General features: G+C 39.4%; 1 protein-coding gene across 1 annotated transcript in view; it reads right to left on the minus strand.

Annotated features, from left to right (window-relative positions):
- UNC5D (unc-5 netrin receptor D) overlaps nt 1-22865 on the minus strand; it is a gene marked incomplete at both ends in the record, with an annotated part of 191583 nt that overhangs the window by 20451 nt on the left and 148267 nt on the right. The window contains 4 exons of the mRNA XM_083368889.1: nt 788-937; nt 3391-3618; nt 4922-5090; nt 19220-19304. Of these exons, the coding sequence (XP_083225015.1) occupies nt 788-937; nt 3391-3618; nt 4922-5090; nt 19220-19304 (632 nt within the window). The remainder of the gene's footprint in view (nt 1-787; nt 938-3390; nt 3619-4921; nt 5091-19219; nt 19305-22865) is intronic.

A 22865-nucleotide genomic window follows, 5' to 3' on the forward strand; every position in this document is an offset into this window, starting at 1 on the left:
GCTAGGGAGTGGCAAAGTTTCTCTATCAGGGCGCAACAAGAAAAACATCTGCTGCAAACTCCACATAGGCATCAGGAAGGGCATCCAGCCAGTAAACGCTCAGCTCTACTCAGTCACCCTGACCCCATTCTGAAGCAAGAGATTAGAAGGTTGCAAAAAGAAAAAAAAACACAACTATTTTATAGCTTCCAGCTCCACTAACCAATTATTAACCATAACTGACGTAGCTTATTTTCAAGGTCAGCCAAGATGACATCATCTGTTGGTTTATCTGAGAATATTTGACAAAAATCTTTTATTTTAATCAGATGAATGCCCAAATCTCTACTTCTACTTAACTGGAAATTGATCATTAATATTTTATTTATTCCAAATGTTCTTATTGTAGACTGCCCAATATTCTAGTCAGAATGATCTGAAACTATGTTCTCCAAATCTTTCATAAATTTATAATGTTTGTTGGACATTTTGGAAATGGGTGAGGTAAAAGTACAGAATCTATTTCATTGTTTAAAAGTGTTAGATTTAATAATAATAATAATAATAATAATAATAATAATAATAATAATAATAATAATAATAATAATAATATCCTGGAAATGTGGCTTGTCCATAGATAACCAACATATTAAACTATACATTTAATCCCAAAGTCTCTGCATTGTGTTAAGAGAAGCAATGAACCTCACAAAGTCATATGCCTTGAAGATTTGAAATTGCTTGGTTATTAAAAATGGGAAATATACTCATCCATTCCACACACACATTAGTCTTCCTATGCAAATACCTGACATGCTGTGAATGGTTTAATTCTCCAGAGAAAAGGGGGGATATCAAGAACAGAGATCTGAAGGCTGAAGGTATTCCCTTTGAAATGCAGCAGTTTTGGCTCTTCCAGCAATTGTCCTCCCTGGTGTCTTTCACCTGAAATCACATCCTGCAACAATGGAGAATAGAAAACAAATACATTGTAGGCTAAATGTTGAAAAATTTCCCTCCATGCTGAAGGTGATGGGATGAGAACTAGAATTTTGCTAAGGCATTATTCTAAAAGAAAAGCTCCCGTGGATCAATCCAGCTATCCACATCCTGTAAAAGAGAGAGAGAGAGAGAGAGAGAGAGAGAGAGAGAGAGAGAGATTTCAGAGATTCTATTGCTCATTTCATATGTCTCTTTTTCAGTTGTTGTGTATAGTTTTTGTACGCTTCCCCTCTTAAAGTAACAGAAAACTAAATCACAAAGCTTCAGTTTCAGAGGATGCAAGAAAAGGGGCTTTGTGGCCTTAAAGCAGGGAACCTCAATTCAAGTCTCCATGGCCAACACTCCATGGCCCACCCTCCACAGCCAACTCTCCATGGCCAACTCTCCATGGCCCATCCTCCACGTCCAAGTCTCCAAGGTGATCTTGCCACAACCAACTTGCTGCAGTCAATTCACCTTGGCCAACTCGCCGTGGAGCAACTTGCTGCGAGATAAGGGTTACACTAATATCAAAGAAATAGTCCAATAAAATCATTAAAGAAAAGATGACAAAGGAGGGGCAGCATGAAATGTGAATGACAAAAATTAAAATATTTTTTTAAATGATTTTAAATAATTCAATTGAATTGTTGAGCTGTCCGACAGCAACTTGTTTCATGCCAAGTTGTCCCGCAGTGAGTTGGCCATGGCAAGTTGGCTACAGTGAATTGGCCATGGCAAGTTGACCACGGCAAGATGTTGCATGCAGAGAATGAAAGACAGAATGACTGCCCAGTCTATCTGACCCAGAAGGTTATTCTATCCAGATCAGAACTTCAGCCTCTGCTTTCAATAAATCAATTGCTAAACAAGATTGCATACACTATTGTATGGATTTAATTTCGTGAGATCGTTTGATGTTAAATTCTTCAGTGCATTGTCTTCCCTGGGTAAGAAAACTATTGGAGGTAGATTATCAAATATTTGCCTTCTGCAGCTTGTGGATGTTTCTAAGGACTTTGCCAATTGGGAACGGGAGAATGTCTGCTAGGTTCTTCTTTCTTTTCAGGCTTGGAAATTCTATGGATCCTATTGTTTAACATTTTCTTTATTTTGTGCATGAATCGTTCCAAGCGCTTGGCATCCAGATGCCTTGTCGAATACTCAGAGCTCATTACTCCTGATCGAATAAAGAAGAGCTGTAAGCAAGAGCTTGGAAAAAAAACACACATCAGAATTAAAATATGAAAACCGTGCACTGGACTGCATCGCGCTTGCTCGGCTAGAACTACATCTGGCTGTGAATCTCACCATTTACCCAGGGAAAAAAGGAAAGACGGTCCTTGCTGGGAGAAATGTCTGTTAGGACCAAGCTGCACATCGTGTTCAGATATCTGGAACTTTCTATAATCCTTCCACTTCTTTGTGAAAAAAAGGAAAAGATCTGGCAGGCCATCTTTTATGGCATAGGACCAGGTGTGGAGGACACACTTAACATATTGCATCGAGCTTCTTTTGTTCTGAATAAGCCACCTGAGGTTTCAGGCAGACTTTGAGAAGAAAAGAGCCAGCCATATACAGTTTTCTGCATCTCCAATCTTTACTCTCTGGCTGGCACCTTTATTTTATTTTTGTTTCAGAGGGCAAAGTTACATTTAACTATTGCTTGTCGTTGGTCCTTACAACTGGGTTTGTCTTGAGAGGCTATTTAGACCTTCTCTGCAGTCTAGAATGTCTGCAAACTTCCTCTCCCTTTCCCTTCTGTATCTCTGGGCACAGAAAAGAAACGCAAGCACATTTTTTATTGTTTATTATTTAAATTTATTATAGCCACCCAACTCCAGTGCATTCGGGATAGAGCATAGTCCCTTACACCCCTCCCCCCCCCAAAAAAAAAAACCCTGTGCATTTTACAGCCCCTGGACTACATCTGGCCCTTTGATTGCCCAGCTCATGTCAGGACAATTGGAAATTAAAAATCAAATATAAATAAACATGCTGCAAAGGGCAGAAGAAGAAGCTGATTCAGATCTGTCTCTGTGGAGTCACCATGTGCTCCTTCAGTCAGGTGGCCAGAGAGAAGGATGAGGTGCCCACGCAATGCTCATCCCTCACCTGGAGCAGCCTGAGGAGTTGAGTTGATGGAATTTGAGGACATCAAATCAGGTTACATTGTTTTGGCCCAGGGGTGGGATTCAGACCATTTGCACCAGTTCAGCAGAACCGGTAGCTATTTTTTTGTTGCCCAGACTCAGAATGGACTTCCAGAAGCGGCATCCACATGGAGAACCAGTTGGCCACATATTTGAATCCCACCACTGGTTTGGCTCTCCACAACAGTCCCAGTTCCTTATGTGACCCTTTGGGAAAGTTAATTGCCCACCTTGCATTAAACATCTGGAAAGACCAAGAATGGTTTGGTCACCTTACCTGAAATGCACAGGGAGTGTTGTCAACACAGTACACTCTTAGGCTGTAATCTAGAGAGTTGCAGGACATACAGCCAAAGACGGCTACTTTCAGTTCTTTAACAGAACAATCAGAAAGTGGCTCTCCAAAGAGAGCATAAGTTCCAAAGGAGTCCAAAAGGATATGACAAGCATATGGGTCCAAGAGGCAGTAACAAGAAGTGGTTTCTTCCTCTACAGACATCACTTCCTGGATACGTCAGAACATTAAGCCCAGAAAGAAGAAAAGCAAAAGTGACTTGACAGAAAATGAATTACATTAAAACAGGTTCCATACAAATTCTATTTGCAGGTTTTGTTTTGTTTTGGTTTTGTATGGAAAACAAAACAAAACCTTGGAACAAACTTACTCTATACATTATAGCAGGGGTAGGCAACCTTGGCTCTTTTATGACTCAGGAATTCTGGGAGTTGAAGTCCACAAGTCATAAAAGAGCCAAGGTTGTCTACCCTGCACAATTGGTAGACTATTTTCTTGGTCAGGGGTTCCGGAAAAAAAACATTTGTAGGTGAAGAACTGCACTTGGTTGAGTTAGAGTTTCTCCCTTCTCTCCGAGTTAGGGGTTTGTGATCTCTATTTAGTTTTAAACTCATTTAAATTAATTTTAGTGTTTAATGTCAGGCATGAAGGATCAGGATCACACACATGTTCCAGTTCAGAAGATTTATTGCTCAAGCCTGTACACAAGAATTTAGTCAACTAAAGTTCAAAACTAAATTGGCACCAGATAAGGATCAGTGGAATTTAAGGGGGTTGGGTTTGGACCATTTGTAGCAATGTAAGGACTCTAGGCTCGCTTAACTCTGCACTCCCCAGCTCTGCCTGCTCTTTTCCCAACTCTATACTTCTTTTTCTGTAACACGTTGCAGCAATGTGTTGTTTATTATGGGTAATTGCAATTAGAGGAATCTTTAGGATACCTCAAACAGGAAGTTGGAGGTTGCATGTGGTCTTGAATAGCCTGCTTGCCAAATCTTGACATAAGTTGATGAAAATACTGATAAATAAGTGTTTACATTGAAGACTGTTTAGTCATCAGAACAAACAATTCTAAGATTATATTTGGAAATGGAAACCCCCAAACTAAAATTTCTCTTTTTTTCTTTTCTTTTTTCTTTTCTTTTTTTCTTTTCTTTTCTTTTCTTTTCTTTTCTTTTCTTTTCTTTTCTTTTCTTTTCTTTTCTTTTCTTTTCTTTCCTTTCCTTTCCTTTCCTTTCCTTTCCTTTTCTCTTTCTTTCTTTCTTTCTTTCTTTCTTTCTTTCTTTCTTTCTTTCTTTCTTTCTTTCTTTCTTTCATCTATCTTTCTATCTATCCAATTATATTTATATACTGTCTATCTCAAGGTTGACGCTAGGCTCCAAATACGTAGGCGAATCTTCTTGCTTTTATTGTTAAGTATCACTAACATCTTAGTAATGGTTTCCAACTTTCCCAATTTTTATCAGCTTCATCCTTACACTTTTTATCTATTTCTGGCAGTAATTTTGCTTACCTCCCATTTGCCTGGATGCTTTCTTTTTTTCAAATGAATATTCCAATGCTCAGAGTTCACATCTGCACAATGCGGGATTGTCAAGGCAAACGGAGTGGAGACCATCAGTTCTATAGGACCACAAGTCACCTCTGGACCTAGGAGGATTTCACTTCCTTCCAGCTGAAGGCTTCACAATGGATACATAAGAAAGGTCAAAAAGGAAAGAAACACACCATCAAATTATTTTAACACACACACACTCATTACGTATGATATTTATCTTCATGCCTACATTGCATTTATATTTGCTCAGTTGTACAATTAATGCCTTTAAAAATGTAACAAAATCTCAGGGCTGTAATCATGAATGGCACACAAACAAAGCAGAGAAAAACACTGAGAATTAGGTCAGTAAAGAAAATGGTATATACTGTATGTCGGACAAAATTCATCCTATATAACATCCTTCCACAATCAGACATCTTCCAGATGTACAAAGACTATAACTTTCAGAATTCCTTAACCAGCACTGCTGCAGTGGATTTTGCAACCATTTGGGAAGGCTGATATGAGCTGAACCATACACAGCCAATGTATACTATCCACATAGTACATAAAGATGTCAATAGATTCCAGAACTGCTAAAAAAAAACAACCCAAAAGGAGATCCTGATAAGTTCAAGAAACAACAGGATCAGATTCTACAACTAACTGAAATGTCTACTTTGCCCCTGCATTTACAAAACCAACACCATCACACATCCCCAACAATTGCATATGCAACATCAGAGGCAACTTCACATGGACTTCTGTTAATATGATGCATGGGAACGTCCATCAATAATGCCTTACTAGATTTTACATCAAACAAATAGATCATATTTTGTGTAAAACAATTAAGGGCTACCAGTTTGAAATCATGACTCAAAACATGGACTATTTATTTATTATTTATAATATATAATATAACATATAAAGATCAAAGAATTCAAGAGGGGTTGGGCTTAGACCATTTGTGGCAATGTAATGATTCTAGACTGATAACATGCTTAATTCCACCCCTCAACTCCACCTGTTCTTCTCCTACAAGGTGTCTACATTTGACGGAAGGGACCTGGAAAATGCCACCCTAGGAAAATCAGATAATGTTAGGGGAGATGACCCCATAGATAGCCTGCAAAATATGAGAGCATTTGAAGCTCCCAGGACACCCTTATTACAAATCTCAAGGTTGATTGGACAATTGAGTGAGAGACTGGCAAAACATACATTCAACATTTTTGCCTATCTTGAAAGATCTCAACAAACATAATGGATTTTCACACATTATTATAGTTAACTGATAAAATACCTGTAATCTGTTTCACATGTCTCCTGCATCCTCACAGCTATCCTGTCTCCCCCAGTTTTCCCCACCTCATCTAATTGCTATGCCAGTTTACCTATTCCACGGATCGGATGAAGTGAGCTGTAGATTATGAAAGTGTCCGACTTTTAATGAAATATATAAATTTGCAAAGGTTCTACTAGACTTCTCCTGATTTTTAACTTTTTTTTCTTTTTTCTTTTTTTTACAAAACATCAGAACCTTGTAAGGATAACACAATGTGCTTAGCAATTCTGGAATCCCAACTAATAGAGGAGTCAATAAAATGGGGACCGGACAGAATCCATTGAAAGACGGCATGCTTGACTGAATCTCTGAAAGGCATATTTCCACACTGCAACATGCTGTGAGAAAATCCATTTGTTGGACCCAGCCTCCATCTGTTTTCTTTCCCCCCCCTCTTATCAATTTAATATTATTTCCTTATCTCTATTCTGAAACTAAATGGTCCCTTTCGGCAAAATGAAAGCAAACTCTAATGTTAAGTGATAGAATTGCAATGAGATTTTTATTTATTTATTGTCGGCGGGTGCTAAGAATAATGTGTTAGGGCTGCAAAAAAGAAAAAAAGAATAAGATAATTATAGCTCAGCAATATATCCTCTCGCAAATTGTCTCTTTCTACTATGACTTACAGAGTTTGAAAGCACCTCTGGTTTGACCCAGAACAAACCTAAATGGGTAACAGAATGCAAGCTGATATTACGTTATAAAATAACTGATAAGAATTCCTTCTATATTTCAGGTCTAAATTTAGAACCATTCCTTATAGATGTTTTCCTTTTGTTAAATGCTAAACAAATAAATGAGTTTAAAAAAAAAGAAACCCACAACCATCGCCCCAATCCCTTAAGTTTTGTGATTTATATATTACTTTGAATAAATTGCAATACATTTTAATGTTCTGAGGAAACCAATCCTGTAAATCTAACTGAACTGTCAGGATGGGGAAGAGAAAGAGAGAACAATGAACAATTAGATTCAATCCCAGTGCAGCAGCTTTTTGCAAGGAAAAAATAAACCATTGTTTATTATTAAACTTAGATATGTGAGAAGAAACCTATTACACGTAGAAGAAGAGACTAAGTGAAGGGAATAAGAGGAGACTAGCTTATTGGACTCCAACTTCCATTACCTACAACATGACCAATAACCAGGATTAATAATTAGGTGGCCGCAAGTCCCCCATCTGTAGCTAGGAAACAATAATGGGAGGTGGCCATGTATCACCCCTTCATTTGGGAGACCTCTGTGAGAAACAAGCTAAGGACTAAGGATGAACCATGGTCTGATCCAGTGGTGGGATTCAAATATGTGAACAACCAGTTCTCTATGTGGATGCTGCTTCCCGAATTCCATTCTGGGCCTGGGCAACAAAAAATTAGCCAACGGTTCTACCAAAGTAGTGCGAACCGGCTGAATCCCACCACTGGTCTGATCCAACAAGGCTGTTCTTACATTCTGAAATTTGCAGAGAAGTTAATGCCAGCTTTTGCACTAAATGAAAAGTGAGAATAGAAAGCAAAGAGTAGTGGATAAAAATGGCCACCTCAACAATAGAGCCATCTAAGCCAGTCCACAATTGATTGGGAGACTCAGGCCTGAACATACAGCCAAGACCTGAGGGTTGTTGTTGTTTAATATCTAAAGGATGGATCTAGTCTAATTTTGGATGGAAGAATGTTCCATAAAACAAGCCTTGCAGTAGAGAAGACACATCACCTGGGACCATCAAATGAAGATCTGTGGCTGATGGTACCTTCAACATGCCTGCTTTGCCCAGTCTAGAGGGATGGGCTGATGTAACCATGGAGAGATAGGATTTGTCCTCCTGCACAAGTTATAGTTTCTTATGGAACCTCTTCTGAACCAGCACAGCCATGTCAACAGAGTCCAGTCAGTAGGACTTGCTTTCTGAATCATTTACACTGATTTATCACTGATCCCCATATGATAGCTAATGGTCCCTGTATTACCATCTGTGTTCGTAGCATTTACTGGAATGAGTGCTGCCTGAATTCATGTGAAAGGTAAGCATTAATGGATTTGGTCCAATAGCATAATCTCTTGAAGGGAGCTCTTCAATTGCTTTTGGAGATGTATCTCTCCCTTTAGTTAATCTAATATACAGCCACACTGGAATTCTGGGAATTATTTAATACCGAATGAACTGAAATCAGCTATTTAGAAGGACTCCCTCACCCCAGAAACAGCAAGAATCTTCACTGTAACAGCCAGCCTGGCACAAGGAGTTTGAATACAGAGTTCATTTGCTGTTTATGGAATTCAGAGAACATTGTACAATTTCAAGTATTTAACATTTCCCTGGGTGCGGAGCAAACAAATTACAAAGCAGATCTAATCCTTTGGCCTCCATCAAAATCAGAAGCTTGTTTTGTTTTCTGAAGAATGGAAGCAAGCATAAGAGAAAATAAACCAGCATTCTTTCCATCCCCTGGCCAAATCTAATTCCATGGGTTAGTGACTGTGAAGGGGAGCATTTTTTTTCAGACTGAAGGAGAGTAAAATTGGCTATGCTTCGATTATTTAACTGAAATGAAATCATCAAACTGTGAAGTTTAATTTTTTAACACTTATGACCACTGTATTAGGTATTAAAAGAATATTTTCCCAGGATGAAGAATAACACTAACACGTAAATGTATTTATCTGTCCTGGGTGAGGGAGAGAAAAAAAAATTAATGATGTTGAACCATCTTCTGCAGAAATGTACACAACAATAGACCCAACTTACAAAGTTCAGATTTCTCCACACAAAACAGAACAGTCTGCAATAGAAAGTAGGAAATCTGATAAACAAAAGTCAGCCAATCTGTTATAGTGATTAAGACACCAGGCTAGAAAACAAGGGACTGTGAGTTCTAGTCCTGCCTTAGGCAAGAAAGCCAGTTGGGGCAGTCATTCTTTCACAGCCACAGGAAGCAAGCAATGGCACATCCTACAACTATACTGCAGCAAATCATGAAACTGCCACAAATCTGTTTTGTTTAGAGGCAAAAATATACTGTATAGCATTATTCTTCTCTAGGTATTTCCTATTATAAGAGCAATAGCAGTAGCACTTAGACTGATATATCATTTCATAGTGCTTTACAGTTCTTCTGATTTACAGAGTCAACATTTTACCCACAACAATCTGAGTCCCCATTTTACCAACCTTGGAAGGATGGCAGGCTGAGTCAACCTTGAGCCAATGAGAGTTGAACTGCTAGCAGTCGGCAGAATTATCCTGCAATACTCCATTCTAACCACTGCACCACCATGGCTCTTAATGAGCTTCCCATTAATTTACCACCTTCTATGAAAAATACTGCTTTATTTTATACTACATGGAAAAGATAAGACTGGTGTATACATGATGATTTTCAGCACATGCATTCATTAATGCATTCGTTTGTTCATTCATGGATTCATACATACATTCAATTTTTAGGCTACTCCTGAATTATAATGTCTTAAAATTTATGGAAATTTAAAAGAAATTTAACACAAAACAACATGTGCTAAAGAAAAAGAATACAGCTGACTGAAGGATAGAACCCCAAACTCAAGGTGTTATACCACTATCCTAGCCCAAGCCTTAATAAATTTGAAAAATAAATAAATAAAATAAATAAAAAGGGAGGTGAGTACAACAAATTAAACCATCCTCACCATTAACATTGTTCTGTTCCATCAGTTTTAAATACTGCCTGAGGAAATGTATCCATCTTCCATTTAAAAGCTGTTTCCAATTAAGGGGCGGTTAACAAAACACTGCTGGAAAAAAGAAGGAAATTTTCCTTCAGGTCAAACTCAATTCTTGGTGACTTTGTGCCTCCCCCCCAGTCCCCCATGGTGTTTTTCAAAAGGCAATTGGACTTTCTCGGTTTTTCCTTGAAAACCTTTCACTTCACATCCAAGAAGCTTCTTCAGTATGTCAGAATTGAAGAAGCTTCATGGACCAGAAGCAAAATGTTTTCAAGGAAAAACAAAGACAGTCCCACTGCCTTTTGAAAAGCACCTTTGGGACAACCATGACCTGGATGACTGAGAAGCTCCACTGATGATTTTTTTGGACCGATCTGTGATCTTTTCATGGCAACGAAACGGAATTGATTTGCCATTTCTCTCAAGCTAGATACCTTATAACACAGATATGTCAAACACAAGGCCCGGGGGCCGGATTCGGCCCGCAAAGTGGTTTCATGTGGCCCACGAAGCCATCTTGGAAACAGTGAGGGAACGGCCCCCACTGCCTTGGCCCTGGCCCAGAGACCCTCCTTCTGCCAGAGACCCTCAGATCTGTCCCACTCCTGCCCAGGCCCCCATAGGCACCCTTGATGCGAATGATGTAGAGCTGGCCATGCCCACCCAGTAGGCTATACACACTCTAGCCACGCCCACTCAGTAGGCCACGCCCACCCAAGCCATACCCACCCGGCCCCTTGAGGGCAACCACAATGCTGATGCGGCCCTCAATGAAATTGAGTTTGACACTCCTGTTATAACAGATAAACTAGTACTAAACACTTCAACCCTGCTTAAGGTTTTCAAGAGTGGCTAAGAGTCGTCACAAACATATCACAACAATCAAATCCGTGTCAAAAAAAATTGTTGGAAGCACTGAAAAAAAAATAATTATGATGCCTAGTTCAAGAGACTAGGAGACATCGTGTAGTTTTCGAGATTTCATTCTCACTTAGAGAAAAGGTCTTGGCAATCCAGTGAAGTGACAATAACCCGTGAAGACTTAAATCAATCACAAAGAATCTTTGCATTTTCTTCTTGCTCACTTGTGTGTGTGTGTGTGTTTTCTTTTGTTTTTCCAAGAGAACAGCGAAGTTTTGGTACCTTCAGTTGACAATGGATATTTACAACGTATCATGTTAATGGGACTTGTTCTTTCTTCCAGAAGAATTAATAAGACAAGAAACAATACTCTTAAAGTGCAGTGAGAACACACGAAAGAGCGCTACAATGCATAATCAGGTGCTCCAGCTTTTGCTTCTCATTAAAGCACATCTCATATAAACACGCACCATTGTTCATCTCTTCTTTGCTATGACAAATATGCAGTAATGACAAATACCATGTTTCCCACGAAAATAAGACCGTGTTTTATATTAATTTTTGCTCCAAAAGACACAGTAGGCTTTATTTTCGAGTTAGGTCTTATTTTGGGGGAAATACGGCACTAAATGTGTTTGGCTGGCTGACGATCTTAACTGGGGCTTATTTTGGGGGTGGGGCTTATATTACGAGCATCCTGAAAAAAAATCATGCTAGGGCTTATTTTACGGGGAAAACACAGTACACACCAGTGGTGGGATTTAGCCGGTTCACACTGGTTAAGTAGAACCAGTAGCTAGATTTTGCTGCATTTGGAGAAACGGCTGGCTTCCAGAAGTCCAGCCTAGGCCTCAGAGGCCTCCCAGGCCTAGAACAACCTGCTGGAAGTACATGGATGCCACTTCTGGAAGTCCGTTCTAGGCTTTGGAAGACCAGGCCTGCATTGAATAAGAGAACCGGTTACACATATGACAAATATACACATAAGCACTACCACTAGTGGTCAACACTGCTGCACTTCAATGGTTAGATGGCCTAGACATTGGCATTTGAATACATATCTTTTTAACATTTATATTTTATTGTGTTTTACTAAACTAGGTGAAATGGTAATATGTATTGCTACTCCATGTATGCTATTCCATAGACAAAATGAATGAATGAATGAATGAATGAATGAATGAATGAATGGTCAATACAGTATCATATTATGTTGTTTTCTGAATTGGGTGCTCTTCTATTTTATATTACATTCACTTTTATTCTTGCATGCTAGTTCCCCAGACACCTTTTTCTTAGAAATGTTTATATGTTAGAAAGCAAACTTGCACTGCACATTCCAGACAAGTAGAGAACTGTGATGACAACCATATTCCAACTAACACTGTAAACTGAGTAGTGTCTATTTTATTTATTTGATTTTTATCCTGCCTTTAATTATGGAACTTATATGCCGCCCTATCTCCCGAAGGACTCAGGGCGGCTAACAACAATAAAACAATAAATACAAATATTAAAAGAGATTAAATTTACAAAGCCCCACTAAAAACCAATAAAAATGAAAACAAAATTAAAAACCCCGTCTTCAGTCCAGGTCGGCCAGTTGGAAAAGGTATGTCTTTAGGTCGCAACGAAAGGACCGGAGATCTGGGGCCATCGGAAGTTCTCGGGGGAGCTGATTCCAAAGGGCAGGTGCCCCAACAGAGAATGCCCTCCCCCTGGAGGTCACCAGCTGACATTGTCTGGCTGACAGCACCCTGAGGAGACCCTCTCTGTGTGATCGCACAGGGCAATGGGAAGTCGTTCCTGGTAGCAGACGGTCCTGCAAATATCCCGGGCCTAAGCCATGTAGGGCTTTATAGGTAAGAACCAGCATCTTGAACCTCACCCGAAGGGCAACCGGCAACCAATGCAGCCCACGCAGGAGGGGTGTAATATGGGAGTATCGGGATGCTCCCATCACAACCCGTGCGGCCGTATTCTGCACCAGCTGAAGCCTCCAGGTGGTCTTCAAGGGCAGCCCCATGTAGAGAGCATTGCAGTAATCTATACGGGAGGTGACGAGTGCATGAGTGACCATACGTAAGGCATCTCGGTCCAGATAGGAGCACAACTGGCACACCAGGCGAACCTGGGCAAATGCCCCCCTGGCCACGACTCCTATATGATGTTCTAAATTGAGTCGTGCATCCAGGAGGATGCCTAAGTTGCGCGCCCTATCAACGGGAGGCAACACCTCTCCCCCCATAACCAAAGATGGTAAATCTTGGACAACACGAGATGCCGATACATAGAGCCACTTTGTCTTGGCCGGGTTGAGTTGGAGCCTGTTCTTCCCCATCCAGATTCGTACCGCTTCCAGGCAACGGGACATCACGTCGAGGGCATCACTGGGTTGGTTCAGAGTGGAGATGAAAAGCTGGGTATCATCCGCATATTGATGATACCTCACTCCAAAAACATGTATGATCTCACCCAGTGGCTTCATATAGATGTTGAACAGGAGGGGAGAGAGGACCAACCCCTGAGGCACCCCACAATCAAGGGGCCTCGGGGTTGACCTCTGTCCTCCTGCCAACACCGTCTGCGAACGGCCCGAGAGGTAGGAGGAGAACCACCGTGGAACAGTGCCTCCCACTCCCAACCCCCGGAGATGTCACAGCAAGATACCATGGTTGATGGTATCAAAAGCTGCTGAGAGATCTAATAGGATGAGGACAGAGGAATAACCCCTATCCCGAGCCCGCCAGAGATCATCCACCAGCACGACCAATGCCATCTCCGTGCTGTACCTGGGCCTGAAACCCAATTGGTACGGATCCAGATACTCAGTTTTCTCCAGGACCAACAATACCTCCTCTTGCCTCCAACAACCCTCTAAGGTGAGTTGGACTGAGAGAGAGGCTGGCCAAAATGTTTGATAACAAGATAAATCCATAAACATCTGGATAATCTGAGTTTTTTCCTTATTTTTACAATCCCTTTCATAAGTGTGTATCACAAAATATCCCTTCTTCTTCTTCTTCTTCTTCTTCTTCTTCTTCTTCTTCTTCTTCTTCTTCTTCTTCTTCTTCTTCTTCTTCTTCTTCACAAAGACTTGTAGATATTAAATTTTGCAGAAAAGAAACATTTTCTTCAAGCAATCACATAAAATTTGGGCTAAACCTCTTTTAAATAGTATTCTACTTCTATCTTTCCCCCTTGAAGAATAGTTTAACTTGACAATACCTGTAATAAACATTAGCCTTGATGACTTGCTTAAGTTCCTAGGATAATATGAACAATAACACTATTCATGCTTTTCCACCTGCTTTGTTCTTTCTAATCTACATACTTCCAACAGATCCTATTCAGAGCATACAACTTCCCCTCAAAGAAATGAAGTATGAATGCAAAATATCAAGGCTATGAATGAGCCACTAATGTTTTCAGTGCCTATGACCCTCAAACCAAAACCAGCATGAATTATCTTGTTTCTTATTCATTCATTCATTCATTCATTCATTCATTCATTCATTTTTATAGTGGTTCAAAGCACTCATCCAACATCTTAAAATCCTTGCTGGACCAGGACTTCACCTGATTTTCAAGTGCATACCTTAATCAACTTATTTTGCAGCCAATAAATGTTGATAGATAATGGTGGAAGGAAGGAAGATGAAAGGATCCCAGAATAACTTGAGCATTTTATGAACAAACAAACAAAAAAAAGAAATCAAACAATCTGATTAAGACAATGCCAGGTTGTGAAATGTAGAAGACATACCAAAGGTTTTTTGGGTTATTTTTCCCCCAGAAGGGAAACATTATCCTATACATAATTTCTGGGATAAACTGAAATGAACTTTGGGGGGGAAAAACAGCTACTTTTACCAAAGCAAGGAAGAAAGACACACACACACACACACACACACACACACACAGAGAGAGAGAGAGAGAGAGAGAGAGAGAGAGAGAGAGAGAGAGAGAGAGAGAGAGAGAGAGAGACTGATGTAGCTATGTTTCCTATGAAAAGAGTTGGAATATACTTACACCCCAGTCAACTCTTTGAACGGAAAAAAAATGTGCAGCATTTTAATTAAAGTTTAATTTGATATTTTCCCCCAAGAATTTCAGCAAACAAAGCTCCCAAAGTTAGTTTGGTCTAGCTTGTTCTTCCCCACTTTTAGCCTAGAGAAGTCAAACAGCAGGGAGAGATTTGTGTGCCTTCTGTTTAATTAACCTATTTTAATTCATTTCTACCATGACTTTGCAATAACATTATCTAGATTCTAACTTGTAGATTTTACTTTTTAAATATTTTGTTCCATTCTTTTGTCCCTTCTCATATTTAATCATTCACTAACGGTTATGAAAAAGGACTGAGAACAGATGGACATATGGTATACAAGGTCTCACAAGGAAACTAAGCTATCAAAGGGAAGAGAGAACCTAAAGGATTAACTTTGGAACAGAAATCTCCAGGCATCAAAATCCTCCGACTTCTTTCTCTCCTCCACATGCAATTTTTGTAAGCACAAACATCAACAAGAATTATTGGCAAGTTGCGTGACATAATGTATCTGTTCTAAACATCTATTCTATGCAGAGAAAGTCTTTCTCCATTCCTCCCCACCCCATCAAGACAGAGATGTAAATCTCAAGAACAATTGGAGAAATAGGAGATACACTAGGGGGAAAAAATGCAGTACATTTTTAGAAGTGTCTGCATTTCCATTCTCTCTCTGGCCCTTCTCTTGATCCCTTGAAGTCCACCTACATTATAAAGTAGGACAGCCCAATATTTCATGGCCCAGAAGATGAGTTCATATGATGCTTTTGAGATCTCAGATTGGTTTATCCCACAAACAGACACTACTTCCAATCAAAGAAGAGATGGAACAAAAATACCTGGGTTAATTAATCCTGGTGCATTATGCTTTAAAGTAGTAAGGAGCACAGAGCTGAATGAAGATCACTTTGATGGTGCTTATTTAATTGCAGCACAGAAATGTTTGTTGGGGATCTTCCACCAAATCAAGTCAACAAGGGTGGTGAAGGGAATGGGCATAATAAATCTAATTCTCACAATAAACAAGATCATTTGCAGCGATCACCAGGCAACAGAGGCTGAGAACAATCAACACTTTTTCACAGTTTTAACAAGTAGTGAATCCGCAGAATTAAAACATAAGAGGAACCCAAGAATAAACACACAGATACACAGACAGACACTGCAGAAGCACTTTTTGGTGGTAGTGGTGGGAACAATACAGAGCTAAACAGGGTCAAGGATAGATGGACCAGTGCTTGAAACAATTGCTAATTAGGGTTTTGTAATACTGTAATATTGATGAATTGGTATTGGATTTAACTTAATGTCTCCCAAGATCAAACAATGTGCAGACTCTTATTTTAACGAACAAAATAAAAAAGATGAAACAACCCAAACGGATTCTTTTTTAGCACCAACAGGGCCTAGAGCAAATAAAACTCAACAATATCCACCTCAAATTTAACAAATCATAATAAAATAAATATCAAACTTAGGACAATACATTCAAGGGACTCATGTTTTGCAAAACAAAAGAACTGGGGGAGAAAATTGTTAATTCAGATTTCCCCAAAGACTCAATGACACTGTGAAGAAGGTAAATGGATGCAGTAAAACTATCCCAACTTGCTGGCTTCCTGTCCTGAGCCATTTAACACCACCAGCATTATGAAGGTAAGATGGACTAGTGAGAGAATACCCTAAAATTATGGATAACTCACTCCAAGCTATGCACAGCAACCTTATTCATTTATAAGTTTAAGGCTCAAATCTAGGAAGGTCCCACTGGCACTTGATCAACATCTGCTTAACAACTTTAACATAGATTCTCAATGAAAAACTAAATGGGTTGTTGAATGCCCAGACATTTATTTATAGATAGGTAGATATATAAATGACACTACAGAATAAGTGCCATGTTTTGAACCATCAGCAATGGACAACCTTGAATAAGATTTGCCCTCATGTGGCATCTGCCAGAATTCATTCCATAAATGGGGTATACCAGCCTCCTCTCTGACTGCGGGGTCCCACTTCAAACATCATGACCAGCTATAAAGCTGAGGGCATATACTGGTCCAGTATTTGATTTTTTTTCACATAAATAATGCTCTACTTCAATGGTTAGCTGGCCTACACAATGGTATCTGGATATAAAACTTTTTACACACACACACACACACACACACACACACACACGCATACTCAATACAAAAGCTACAAGTGGTGCAAAGAGCCATGGAAAGACACATGCATGGCATCACAAGACAAGATAGCAAAACTTGTACTTAGAGAACATATGAAAATATATTATGATTCAAGAGAGTAAAAGAATTGAAATGGAAATGGGCTGCACAAAAAAGACATAAAATAAGATGGATTAACAACATCAGTAAGTATCGCGGGCCCAATTGGCAAATGAAAGCTCAGGACCATACGGGTTGGAAACATGTAGAAGAGGCCTTCATCCTGCAGTGGATAAACAGTGGCTAAGATGATGATATGATATGGTTGATGAGATAGATAGATAGATAGATAGATAGATAGATAGATAGATAGATAGATAGATAGATAGATAGATAGATAGATAGGAAGCTATGAGTGGCTCAAAGAGCCATGGAAAGATACATGCTCAGCATCACAAGACAAGACAGAAAGACCTGCACATGGATTAGAGAAGAAACAAAAGTATGCAATATCATCAAAAGAGTAAAAGAATTGAAAGGGAAATGGGCTGTTCACATAGCAAGAAGAACGGATGGCAGGTGGACCAAGGCAGTCATAGAATGGATCCTACTTGATAAAAAGCAGCCCCAAAGAGAGCTAAAACAAGATGGATCTATAACGTCAGCAAATATTGTGAGCCCAAATGGCAAAAGATAGTATCAAATCCATGTATGATGTACCATATGCTAAATGAATGAATGAATGAATGAATGAATGAATGAATGAATGAATGAATGAATGAATGAGAGATCAAATTTGGATCAGTCCCGATGACTGACCCAAATTCGATCTTGCATAATTACCTGGGACATGTATATTTGCCTTCATTCATGAAATAAATAAATCCCCAAAGTATCTCAGATTTCCCTAAAAATATGTCATTCTCCAATACTCTTTCACTTTTCAGACCATTAGGAGAACACTGAATTTCACCTGCATATGATGATGAATGGATACTGCTCATTTAAACCAACATCTGTCTTTAAATGCACACAAAGTTAGAAATGAGAAACCCATTTTTAGCTTCAAAAGGATAGAGAATACTGAAATATTCTTGCATCTGCTATTTATCTTCCCATTCTTAATTCCGGCAGGACTCGTTTCCTGTTATCAGTGCTGGCTGACACGGCCAAGATGTTACCTAGACTTTGCTTTAAAACCCCCACATTTTGCCTGTCTAATTCTACCTAGCTGGATTGTGAACTTTGCTTTACTTAACTATGTCTGCCACAATTGGTTTACGATATCATTTAGCTGCTACTAACACCTGTAAAACTACCTCAGAAAAGGAATAAGAATAATCATTTATACACCAATTTTCTACCATGTAAAAATTGACATGACGTAATGGAAATCACAATTTACGTATTATAAGCCATCCATCCCCCAAAAGAGCAATAGTAGAACAGTAGAACTTGCAGAACAGTAGTATAATACAAAGTAATGAGAAAATTAGTAAATGTTCCTTTCCTTTCCTCTCCTCTCCTCGCCTCTCTTCTCCTTTCCTTTCCTCTCCTTTCCTTTCCTTTCCTCTCCTCGCGTCTCCTCTCCTCTCCTCTCCTTTCTTTCCTTTCCTCTCCTTTCCTTTCCTTTCCTTTCCTCTCCTCTCCTTTCCTCTCCTCTTTCCTTTCCACGCCTCTCCTCTCCTTTCCTTTCCTTTCCTCTCCTCTCCTCTCCTCGCCTCTCCTTTCCTTTCCTTTCCTTTCCTTTCCTTTCCTTTCCTTTCCTCTCCTCTTTCCTTTCCACGCCTCTCCTCTCCTCTCCTTTCCTTTCCTCTCCTCTCCTCTCCTCTCCTCTCCTCTCCTCTCCTTTCCTTTCCTTTCCTTTCCTTTCCTTTCCTTTCCTTTCCTTTCCACGCCTCTCCTCTCCTTTTCTTTCCTTTCCTCTCCTCTCCTCTCCTTTCCTTTCCTTTCCTTTCCTTTCCTTTCCTTTCCTTTCCTTTCCTTTCCTTTCCTTTCCTTTCCTTTCCTTTCCTTTCCTTTCCTTTCCTTTCCTTTCCTTTCCTTGCCCTTCCCTGCCTTGCCTTGCCCTGCCCTGTCCTGCCTTGCCTTTCCTGTTAAATAGATAATATATGTATCAGACTTTGTTCCTGCCTTACCTGGATTCATCATGGTTGATTGCAAGGTAGATCTCCCAAGATGTTTCTTCAGGGATAGCCCCATGGGGAATTAGCAGGCTAACTCCTGGAACAGCAAGGACAAAAATTACTTGGAAACACTCCAAGTGCTTGTTAGAATTAAAGTGAACTGAAGTTGCAACAAACAAGAGGAGCACATTACTTTTATTGTGGCTTTGCAGCAGATAAATCACTGTTGCCGTCATCTGAATAGTACAAAAAACATCATGTTTCAAATGATAAGCGTTTTTTATACTGGGATATTTGCAGAGCAATCTTTCTCCACGGTTTCAGGTAAAATTACGTTTTGTTTTCATGAAGCACTTGAAAACAATACAGATTATTTTTTAATAGCCTACCACAGCAATACTTATATTAATATGGCAAAAAGGGTTTTTTCCCCCCAATATTCAATTGTGTACATATGGGTTAAAAATAATTCTTCAAAGTATCTGGGAAGTTCACATGTATCAAGGATTTTGATGCAAAATCCTTATCCTGCTGGTTTCTGATGAATTTCTCCTCTGAAAATATAGCCTAAAATTAGATATTTAATAATATGAAATGATGAAGTTAGATTCTAATCAGAGATGGTTCAGGTGGACCTGCTGTGGCCTCCTGTTCCATGCACTGCTCTACCTTAAGCATCCTTTCCCAAAGACAGTAATATCACCATGCAGAAAAAGGTATAAAAAGTCTTTCAAAATCCTCTGCCCAGTTCTCAAATTGGGTGGATGTTTCACTTGAAATTCTTCAACAATCTCTCAAGGGATCAAGGAATTCCCCCTTAGTGCTGAAGGACTCTTGCTGAAGTAGCTCCTTGAGAAATTCTCTTCTGGTGTCTTCTCTTTGAATTTAAGTGAAGTTGGGAAGCCAAGAAAACTGCAGATTATTGAGCGAGAACTGTACAGTGGAAGACAGGACATTCACACATGCCTTTGGCTGCCTGGGAATTAAATAAGTGAGTGTTATGAGAATTTGTCTGCAATTCTCATATCCTTTGGACGAATTTCTAAAGAAACTCATCTCCCATCAAACTGAATGACAAACATAAAAATAAGAAAATGTTTTCACCTGTACATCATTTCCTCTAACAGGTCAAATAGTTGCTGTAAAAATATCACTCTGAAGATCAGATCCATGCATTGTAAATTGGTCATTAAGGGTGCCCATCACAGCCACTTTCAGATAGTATATGTAACTACCAGCTAACTGCATCAGAGAATCACAATCCTGCTTCTGGGGACAGATTGCACAGATAACAAAGGAGCTTCACACAATTTCCTTCCTTTAGATTTCCCATTATAAGGTATCAAACAGTTGGTTTGGGAAGCCTTTCTCCTGAGAATGGCTATAAATGAGGGTGACCTCCACTAATATCAATACATTTTAATAGAGACAATGGAAATTCTTCCTATAGGACAAAATTTATCTGGCCAATTCTATGAGAAAATAGCCTGCAGATTTTTGGAACCATTGGTATGAAAAACAATCAACCTGAACACTCAACACACAAACCCACTCAATCCAAGAGTGTACAAAAAGTGAGGCATCACAGGTCAATTATTACTTTGTTTTTAGAAAACGTTGCTATATGTATTGAACACACACACAAACACATATACACCAGTACACATACCGGTATATGCATCCATATACATACACACAAACATATTTACTAATGGATAAATATTTTCTGAGGCTGGTTTACAGCCACGATAAACTTTAGTCAGATGGCGATGACGACAGTATTAATAATATATATGCCTAAAATATATTGGAAAAGATTATTAGCAGATTTCATGGAGGCATATAAAAAAGAACCCCAGCTGTCTCTAAGGAAAATGTTTTCCCCATTCCTTTTGCATCTTAAGCTGCACTAAGCTTTTTTCACAACGCACATGGGTGTTTTCACATATTTCCTCCCTCAAAATTGGCAAGAAACTGTCTCAGCTGTATTCTGCAACAGTGGCAAATGAAATTAAGCAGCGCGTTCAGAGGGGGCAGGAAAGTTACTAAAAAGGGTTCGGTGCCATAGGACACAGATAAAAGATACAAATAAGGCAAGTGACTTGGAGTTACAGTACATTCCACCTGTTTGGGAGGGGTGAGGCCCCCAAACAACCCTACAAAATATTAGACAGAAGGAGGGGGAAAAGAATGGAAATCTCTCTCCCTTGAGATTTCCAAACATCATGGATAATTCAGTGAAGTCGCCAGCTTTTTAACCATGCAGCAGTTCTTACTAGCAATTAAATGAATCTTGGTACCAAGCCTACTAATTTATTCACTTAAACAAGAATGACATCTTGACCTGTACTGATAACGTGGCTATGCTTATTATGATATACAAAGCGATAAATGTGCATCAGCAATTAAACCCTGCTCGGCGTGTTGCCTTCTCTTCACCTCTTTTACCCTCTTCTTCTGGAATGATTCTCCTGGGGGAATAAACAATTTTGTCCCCTGGACGAGTTGAATAGCACAGCTCACAAAAGAGATTCTTTCACAGGATGCTCTGTCCAGCAGCAAAACATTACAGCACAGCACAGAATCCACAACAAAGTGCTTCAGAGATTTTTTTATTTTTTTTAAACCTGTCTGAGCTCCTCAAATCTTACAGTTCTGTTCAGAGGAATCATTGAGAACCTAAATCCCAAGTCCTTGTACAGTGCTAAAATCCAATTTGATAATGCCAGCAAATGTTGACCCGGTCTGTGCATGAATACATCCTGGAGCTTAGTCCTCTTGAGAGAACTGATCCTGCATGAGATAGCTCTTCTTACTCAGCAGCTTCTCCAAACATGCATCTGGAATCTGCTTTTCTCAAACTTAAACCCATGTCTATGTCTTTCCCTCTAAAACAACAGAGTTCATTTTCTTCTTTAAGACAGCCCTTCAGATACTCCCATTTCCGATTATCCAGGGATGCATGTCCAGTTGCAAATGCATTCATAGGAATGTTTGGGCAATCCAATATGCGCCACCTCTCAAAACCCATTTGTGAATCTGGCAGAACTGAATATGCTATTTTGCTACTTGATCTAAAGCAACCCATATCACATGCCACCTACTGCTCATAATTAGGAGGATCTGTTCCTTTATTTGCCTTACAAGGCAACAGCTTGGAACTGTACTTTTAAATCCATCCTCTTCATCATCCAAAAGTTTTAACATATAGTGACCAGTGAAGGGGCAGGAACAGAATTTTGAACCATTACTTCAGGAGTAGGGGTACAATGTCTGCAGGATACGATTAAAAAAAAGTCAAAGTGAAAGTAATTTCACTGTAAAAGTAAGGTTAAGGTCAGTCTGGCTTTTAAGAGCATCACACTATCACAGGACTTTCCTGGAGGCACGGATAATAAGTTGAGATGTGTGAGTGTTCTGTTTGAATGGCTGACTCTTCCACTGAAAATCCACTTGTTGAGTCAAATCAGACCAGGTGCCTTTGTGTTGGAGTGAACATTCAGTGGACTTTGTGTATGAGTCTATATACACACACAAATACACACACAGACAGAGACAGACACAAACTCATACACTTTTATTCAATCAAATCTCACCCTTTGGAATCTAAAAGTGAATCGTCATCTTTTTAAAAAGCCAAATGCATAGCCTTCAAGAA

Source organism: Vipera ursinii (genome assembly GCF_947247035.1).
Source record: "Vipera ursinii genome assembly, chromosome: 8".
Taxonomy (NCBI): Eukaryota; Metazoa; Chordata; class Lepidosauria; order Squamata; family Viperidae; genus Vipera; species Vipera ursinii.